At 43.3% G+C, this 9,157-nt stretch overlaps 1 protein-coding gene across 1 annotated transcript; it reads left to right on the top strand.

Moving 5' to 3' along the window:
- The first annotated feature begins 241 nt into the window (after positions 1-241).
- On the top strand, positions 242-919 carry LOC149288639 (cyclin-dependent kinase 5 activator 1-like). Its single transcript, XM_089491361.1, has one exon. The coding sequence runs from the start codon at positions 242-244 to the stop codon at positions 917-919; it is 678 nt and encodes a 225-aa protein (XP_089347487.1).
- Positions 920-9,157: the final 8,238 nt, after the last annotated feature.

Genomic DNA, 9,157 nt, shown 5'->3' with positions numbered 1-9,157 from the left:
GGATTCAATGAAGTTGGTTGAGAAAAGTGATGGGAGTTAAAGTTGGCGTCCGTGATGCCTGCTGCTAATGATGTCAGAAAGGAGAACGATGGCCTGGAATCCTCACAGGGTTCTATGAAGCTCAAACAGCAGATTGCAAACGCAACAAGTATATCTCACAGCGCGGCCGTGGAGGTGGCTTCATTACTGTGGATATTCTCAAAACTGTGGATTATTGGAGATAATGTGGACGGTGACATCGATGTCCTTCAACAGCAATAAGACCAGGCTGTGCGAGGATGATGTTTATGATGGAGATGATTGTTTTATGGCTGCCCAGAGCAATAATATCAGCTCTGTAACATCTGGCATGCCCTTAAAGCAGCGCGCTAATACCATCCAGCCGCAGGTGGATGAAGAAGAAGACATCAGCGCCCAATTGGCCGATCCCGATCCCAGCATAACATCTAACTGGGCAGCGGAGAAGATCGCCACCAACAAACTGCTCCAATGGCTGGGCAACTTCATCCACCGGAGATGCTTTCGGCTCATATTTTTAACACCTGAGGAGCCGGTCGCCTGGATACGGAGCGTGGAGAGGGAACTCATCGCGGATAAATGGCAGACAGACCGATTCTTAATACCATCAAATATCATTTTTCTATACATGATCTGCCGAGATGTAATCCCCTCCAGAGTCACCACCAAGCAGGAGCTACGGGAGATCCTCATGATTTGTCTTTACGTCACCTATTCGTACGCCGGTCCGGAGATCTCGTATCCCGCCAAGTACTTCCGTAGAGGCGCGCGGAACGAAGACTTCTGGGACAAATGCCTTTCCGTGATTGGATCACTAAGTGGCGAAATGGTCCGAATTAACAACGATCCGATCTTTTACGCCAAGACTTTTGCGAGCCTGAAGGCCAAAGGTGGCCGTTGATGCCGGGAAATCAGAGCCCAACCAATGAAGAACATCTTGTGTCATCTCTTCTTGATTCATATTATTGTTATATTAATGATAACTTCCCGGTTACCCATTACCCTATACTGATTACTATACATTAAAACATTTAAAAAAAATCCTTTAAGTATTTTTTGTGTATATTTGCAGGTTTTGACAAGGCCTTAAAGTTAAGCATAACACAAAGTTACCTCGTTAATGGTGTTCAGAGAGGGCTTTAAATTGCAGGATAGTCTCTGTGCTATCTAATACTAACATGGTTCTATTGCTTCCCACGGACCGGGCCAGGCCTGGACAATTCTATGCTTCAAACTTTGTGACACCAGAAAAGTCTTCTCGTCAATGCCTGACGTCACAAATGCTCATTTTGCCCAACGGGCACAAATTCCCACAGACTCACCCCAAATCCTTGTGAAAGGCAACCTCCATACTAATGCTCATGAAAAAAAGCTCATACGCTACCATTCAAAAGTTTGGGGTCTTGGAGAGCAAGGACATTCCTAGCTGTAAGAAGTTTTCTAATACATATTATGCAAAATCAGATTTGCCATTGGAACACAGGCATGATGGGAGTGGTAAAGGGCCATTGGAACATAGGAGTGATGGGAGTGATAAAGGGCCTCTAAACCTATGCGCCGTCCTCTATAGTGTAAACGTTTGGTGTCACCGGTCTAATTCTCAGGCTTTGCATGTTGATGGAGCTGAAATACTGACACACGGTTTGCAAAAATAATGTAATAGATAAAAAGCGGAAATACAGATTTCTTATAAATTGAAAATGTTATTTGTGTGTATAAAGTGCATGCTTGATTGTGTCTGTAATCCGGATAAAATGGTTTCATACTATTTCGTTTTTTGCTTCAGATTGATGAGCCTCGAATATTAATTTGGGCTGATCACGAAAATGGAATGAAACACCCAATCTTTTTGTAAAGAGTCTTTCACACTTTATCACATGCCTTACATTAAACTTATCATTAAAACCAAATAAATAATTAAACCCATTATAGTTGTTTGTGAATGTGAAGATTGGGGGTGTTCACCCCAGAATTAACATACAATGTGCCATAATAGCATTCTATGATGTAGTAACATTTCAGACATCTCATTGAGTGTCGTAAAGCGCCTGGGCTTCATGCCCCCCGCCCCATGTGACTCCAGATGGGCGTCTCCCAGAGACAAAGGAAGAAGATTCCTATCAGAATGGGAATCACAAACAAGTCTGAATTTCCTGGGACATCATTGTGAAGATTCTCATAGATTTTTAGATTTTAGAAGTTTTCTTTGTTTTTTTTTTTTTTAGAATGGTTTTGTATATTTTTTGTATGCCCTCTGTCACCATTACCATTCTAAAGTACTGTGGCCACTTTTACTTAGATTAACCCCTTAAGGACAATGGGTTGTCCTTAAACCCATTAAAGCCAATGCATTGTAACCTCGTACATGTAGGTGCAGTGGCTCTGGGCCCTGCGAGGAGAGCAGCGAGTGAGCGTGCAGGTTGGTTTTTTTTTTACATTAACCCTTTCACGGCCACATCCCCCCCTTAACGTCACGGTGAGAGCCAGCAGGCAGCGGTTCCTGCTTCTGTTGTGATTAGTGGCTTCCGTGACAGATACGCATTCTTCAAAGCGGAAATAAAGTAAACACACATACTTGACCAAGAAGCTGCAGCTTGAGTGCTGCCCTCTCTCCTCGGTGGTCTGACATTTCTTGCCACTGTCAATGGTCGGTCAATCAATGGCAGGAAAGCACTCGCAATGCGTTTGCAGAAGCATCTTTGCAGTATGTCACGCGCTGAGAGATGTGTTTGACACCCAGAATATTTGGGGGGGTAGGTACGGACCCCCAAAACATAAAGGGATGATGCAGCCATTATATGCATTACAGTGACTACGATGGCTGGAGTGTCCCTTTAAACGTTACACAAAACACCAACGGCTACATTCCCTTCCAACACTTGAATGATTGAAGAAAAACAGTCAATTTGTTTAAGCTGCAGGTTGTAAGTATTGTGCGGATGAAGTAGGAGAAAAGGTTTAACCCTCGGAGCTGCGAGTGGCTTGGAGGATACACATGATCTCCATTAAATGCATACCCTCGCAAAGAGATGAGGCTGAACGGTGCAAACATCCCCCAGTCAGCTCTCGATTCTATCCCACCCATGGTTGTCCTGGGTTCTTACCCCGGCACGAGTTACCAAGCGGTTCCAACAACGCCAATGGGCATCCAGAACGGTTCAGCTTGGCTTCTCTTCCCAACATAAAACCAAATGTCTTATATTAAAGTTCCATATACACCATTCCTAGTACTGCCGAGAATTTTTGCTGGGAACACCTAATTGTCACATGACACAAACGCTGGCGCTAAAAGGTATTTGCCACACAAAGTGAAAAAAAAGCTTTAAAAAGTTGTTTTTGAGCAGATAAACACTTCAGAGGAAAAGGTGAATTAAATCAGGATCAGCTAAGGATCATTTGCTTAGTTCGCTACAGCGTGCAATTATTGTTATGCGTCAGCTGATCATCATCATCATCATCAAGTGTTTTTAAACCGTGAATGTCATGAAATAGCTGCCCCGATTATGCTGAAATCTAGAAATATGAGGTTTGTGGAACCAGCAGACCCACTTAAAACGGTTTGATGACATAGAATGCATATTAAAAGTAATCTATGCATTCATCAACACAGTTTGCAGGGTTACCAGAACCAGTGCCGAGTATATCACATATCTGTATGCAATATACAGGGCGGGGGAAGGACAATCCCGTAGCATTCCTCCCATGCATTTAATTTAAAATGTAAAGGGCCCACACAGCTATCGCATGCATTAAAGCGCAGAGGACACCAAAAACAGACTGTATTGTTTTAACAAGTCACATTTTGAGACAAATCATGTACAATGTTGCGACTGAACACGCGGGTTAGGATTGGTCGGGACATTGCAGCAATATTGCCTCATCCCTTCAAACAACAACAACGCAAGACAAGCGGCAACCATCGAGGCAGACTAACCGCAGCTACTCAAACAGATCTCTCAATCCTTTACGCAACGCTTACATAGCAGCGACGATTCGGACAGGAGGAAAGACGCCAGGAAGGGTCTGCGCCTTCTCCAGCTCTTCCCCACGTCTAAACACGCAACCGCTTACAAAAGTAACCAGGATCCTTAAACAAAGCAGATCTAAGTCTCCCCCCCCCCCCCCCCCCCCCCCCCCCGGCTAAAGGTATCTAAGATCAACAAAGACAGAAGAAAGAGGGAAAGCACACAATCCTCGGAGGATATTACTTTATAAGATTCTTCGGATATCACAACATAGAAAGCGGTGAGAGATCTACCCCAGGAAGTCTGGAACGGCAATCTGATTCGGCAGGGGCAATAAACGTGTTAATTAAAATGATGACACCCCCTGCCCCCGTATGGATTGCGCAATCGTAACGACCGGGCAGCTGAGTAATAGACATGTGCAACGGGAAGGAAATCGCTAGAAAACGTGCGCAGCCTAGGTATCAGTGTACGTGCAGCACAGCATAGGACACATCTTACATTACAGGGATTAGGAGCTCTTCTAAAAATGCAAGAACTGGATTGTCCCCGTTTTCGCGACGTATAATTTCCTATTTTCAGAGAGTACTGGGAGTAGGAGTCAACGGTGCTCAGATACATTAAGCGTGACTCTCCCCGATTCCTTTTATATCCCTCTGAAGCCCCATTTTCACTCCATTGTCCAGCGTGATTCGCATCACCCCAGCCAGGAGTCAACGGGTTGGGTTGTAAAAGTTAAGTTTTCATAAAACTGATTTCACCGTTTATTAGTAAAAGGCCAACGTTGGCAACATTCTCCTGCAAGGACAGCCGAGTTGGCTAAACCAGAACCAAACAGAATTAACGCCGCCGCTCAGCCTTTCACACAGGAGTGGCTCGTTGGGTCAGCCCTTTGTAATCCTCAGCGATATCAAGGAGTTGAAACTGCAACTCTGCTGCAAACTCCCTCTTTAGATAATGAACCCCAATGTGTTTGTACAGAGACATGTATGTGGCATCGTCATTGTGTTCCAGGTGAATTAGGGCAAGCACCCCCTTCGATCCTCGCAGCACCCGGGAGCAAGGGAGGCGAGAGTCTGCGGCCGCTGGTACAGTCCTCTCCGCCAAGGCTTCCTGTGGCACCAGGTTATGACATCAGAACCCGGGTCATCGAACGTGCAAGCTGCTTATAGCTTGGAGGGAAGAAGGATTTAAACAACAGGAGGGAAGTTTACTTCAAAGGAGGATAAATGTTAGACCAAGGGGCTATAATCTAAACCTAGAGGCTTACATAGAACGGAAGGAAGTTTTACTTTACTGAGGTGGTAATCGATAACTGGAACAGCCTCTCAGCAGTGGTAGTAGAGGCTAACATGGTAAGGAGCCACGCATGGGAGAAGACTATCTTGAATCTAAGTCTAAACAAAGAACTTATCAAGGTACAGAAATCACACACACATATACTCCATTCACAGATATGCGGCATTGAATCGCTCAAAAACAAGGCATAGAAAACACTAATGGAATTTTTTTTTTAGCACGGCAGAGAGAAATGAAAATGCCCACAGGGCGATGGCGTTTCCTTAAACCAAAAAGGTGATTTCCACCGAGTACCCCCCTTCGTTCCTTATCAGTGTGTCAGCAGTGATTGATCAGCCTCAGCCTCCTATCTGGTTTCCTTCCCCCATCCAAAGTTTTCTGGTTCCAGGAGAGAACACTTCATGGTCAAAGAATGCCAGAAGTAGTTAAGTGCAATTAAGGAGAGATCATTTAAGACCAGCTCGTTGGGTGTCGATTAATCGTTGCCCTTTTAATCGGCAGCTATTTCCAGAACACAATTTTGGAGGCTCGTTAATAACGCCAAGATAGGATTCTGCTCCAGGCCGCGCCGAGACTATTCTAGCCGTGGTTCAACAGAAATTTTTTTTTTACCGAGTTGACAATTCCTTCACCAGCGCAAACTTTAGGGGGTTAGTAAACGTGGACAAAAACAAAGCTCTATTTAGAAAACCATTGACATTGCTACTGTTTAAGTGTCAGATATAAGCAACACGGGCTATTGATCTGTCCGACTAGAGGACTCATCCATACCCTAATCAGCTCGTGGAGGGAAAAACGGGAAGCAGCGACCAACTAGTAGATTGGGGCTCAGAAAACAGAGTGAGAATCTGCCTGAAAACATTACGCTAGATGTTTATAAAAAAAATAAAATTATTTTTTTTTTAAAAAAAGGTATTTTTAGTCCGATTCCAACAATTAAACATTTTGGAAGGAGATCCTCTTTCAAACTGTGTTAACGATGACTTTTTTGGTGAAAACCAAATATTTGCCCAGGATTATAAACTTAAGGTAGATACGGCATGTTCATGATTTGAAATGTAAGAGTTCGAAACATTACGACCTTAACGTTAACGTTCTGTTTAGTAAAAGGGACAGCAGAGGGTCCAAGGCTGAACACGGAATGCATGTTTATGGTACTTTATAAATTATTTCATATGCATTCATTTAACAAAATAAATAATTGAATTCTACCTACTTACCTTCAGGAGAAGATGACAAAACTTCCGCTGTTGGATGTTTCTTGGCACCGACTGGCTGCTTGAATCAGCCAATCGGTGGCAAAAAAAATAATTTCAATAAAAATCAAGGGGTCTTTGTCCCCGATGGACCACACACCATGAGAACGATGGAGCTGATTGTTAACAGATATATTACACGGCAGAACACATCTCTTGTACGGCAAATAGCCGATGGCTGGGAGAGGGCAGAACACGTAGCAGGGGATTCTACATGCAAGGCGTAAGACCATAAGCATTTAAAGAGACCACCTATATGTATTAAAGTGTATATTGTGGCCGGAGGATCCCTTTAAGTTAGTCCTCCTCTTTTGGGGGAGAAGATGCCAAAACAAATAGTTTCCCTGTGCTAAGAAAACAACCGATTGAAAGCAGCAGGTGGCTAAATAACCAGGCAATGGGTGATTTTTTCTACTGTTAAACTTATACTCGATGAATGAAGCTGATTGAAGCAGCTGATGGAAGAAAACGAAGAAAGAAAAAAAAAGGTAAAGAGGGATATTTTGGAAGCATCACGGAAAAGAATAAGAATGTTTATTTTCTAGTAGAAAAGTCTTAATCCGTCGCCGTGTCAGCGTTCAAACAGGACGTCAATTCAAGCACCTGCTGCTACTTTTTCAATAAACTCACTAGATTGCGAGTTCCTCTGGACAAGTATTCTTGATTAGCGTATTAATCCACTTTAAACGCGTTTACAATGGCCGCCTTAATGAAGGATTAGATTGCAGAGCTTAAAATCGTGAGACGTGACTTGCAGCTGCGGGGCCCGGGGGCTGCCAGCTGCACCTATAGAGTTCAGTTATCACTAACTCAGACGCCGATATTATTATCTGCGTACTTTGCCTCCCACCGACCGGGGTACGTACGGAATTATACCGTGTCATGGAAATCTGCTGAACGGTTAATGCCACAAAGGCAACAATTCCTGGTCTGTTCAAATAAAAAGGCAAATATTTTATCTCATAAGAGTATCGGCTATCACTAAATCACTTTTACGATAAATGCTATAGCTTATGCCACGATGAACCGCCACACCGGCGCGGGGAACTCTGATCTCTGACAGCCGGGGAAGGTATCCGCGACGGACGCAGACAACCCCCGCTGCAGCGGAAGGAGACGTCAACCCGCTGCCCCGGCAATACAGCAGGAAATTGGAAGCACCGGTAAGTGTGTGTGTGTGCGTGTGTTAAATGGGGGCATAGGGCATTTCTGGAATGCCTTGTACCCCTATATGCCACTCTGGCACTTAGGGGGTTAAAAGGCATATTATGGGGCAGAGTGGCATATAGGGAGGTATAAGGCATTTCAGGAGGCAGAGTGGCATTAAGGGAGTTAAAAGGCATTGTATAGAGCACTCTGCCTCCAGAAATGCCTTATACCCCTATATACCACTCTGACATTTAGGGGGTTAAAAGGCATATTATGGGGCAGAGTGGCATATAGGGGTATAAGGCATTTCTGGAGGCAGAGTGGCACATAGGGGGTCAAAAGGCATACCATGGGGCACAGTGGCATATAGAGGGTTAAAAGGCATATCATGGGCCACAGTGCCAGATTGGTGTGGCAAGCCTGGGGGCAGATGTGCGTAACTGGGGGGCAGGTTGGAAAATACAAGGAAATAAAAACAAAAAATATTTTTCTCAATCATAGCTTTTATTTACATGAATTAACATTTACTGGTAAAACTTTTTTCCTTTAGGGTCGTCTTATATTCAGGCTTTCTTTTTTTCCTAAGTTAATATTCAGATTTTGGAGGGGGGTCGTCTTATAATCAGGGTCGTCTTATAATCGAGCAAATACGGTATTTCATGATCCAGGTTGCTGGGAATAATAATAATAAATAATACACATTTTGGATGAGAATGTAAATGGAATGGTCAGATTGTCTGGTTCCCAATTCCATGAAATTATTCCAGATGAAGCCTTTGATTCCTTAATGTCTTATAGTCAACTTGGGTGGGGAGGGAAGAGGCTCCCATTGAGATTAAGATAATTTTAATTAGTTAGCTTTTTATTGTACTCCCAGCGTTTTTGGTCTGCAGTTGCGATGCACGGTAATTACTAATTACGCGTAGGACTGCTTTACAGAGTTCTTATAAATTAAAATTAAACCAAAATATTTATGATATTATGCCGAGCTTAAAAAAAATAAATATATATATATAAAAATATATTTAAAGAAAAAAAGTTGCTTTAATAAAACGCAGCAGAGGAAGGCCCTGTGAGAAGTTGGTAAAACTCCCTTAAGACGCCAGAAGCTCAGCAGCTCATTCATCATGATTTCTGCTACCGCGAGGCTGATCTTCAGCAAGAAGAGGCTGAAGAATCACAATGGATTCTTTGTGAAGGAGGCAAGGAGGAGACACAATGTATCTTGATGTATCTTTCGTTTGTCCAACTGGCTTTCACGTGGGAAACCGTATGAATCAGTTTTGTTTAACCAGATTATAGATTTTTTTAGGGTTGACCTTGTAGTGTTACAAATACTCGATCACCGGAGTTGGACTTAATATCTTTTGGAAAGGATAGCTCTAAATTCTTAACCTATGCGAACAAAGGATATCCCTCTATAAAAGGAGAAAGCCTTAAAAAGTAATCGAACCAAACTTCGGGACCTTG

This window comes from Sceloporus occidentalis, unplaced genomic scaffold (assembly GCF_023333645.1).
Source record: "Sceloporus occidentalis isolate IW3139 unplaced genomic scaffold, rSceOcc1.0.p SCAF_50, whole genome shotgun sequence".
Taxonomy (NCBI): Eukaryota; Metazoa; Chordata; class Lepidosauria; order Squamata; family Phrynosomatidae; genus Sceloporus; species Sceloporus occidentalis.
Note: the sequence above shows the minus strand (reverse complement) of the source record. Positions and strands in the feature narration are given on the sequence as shown.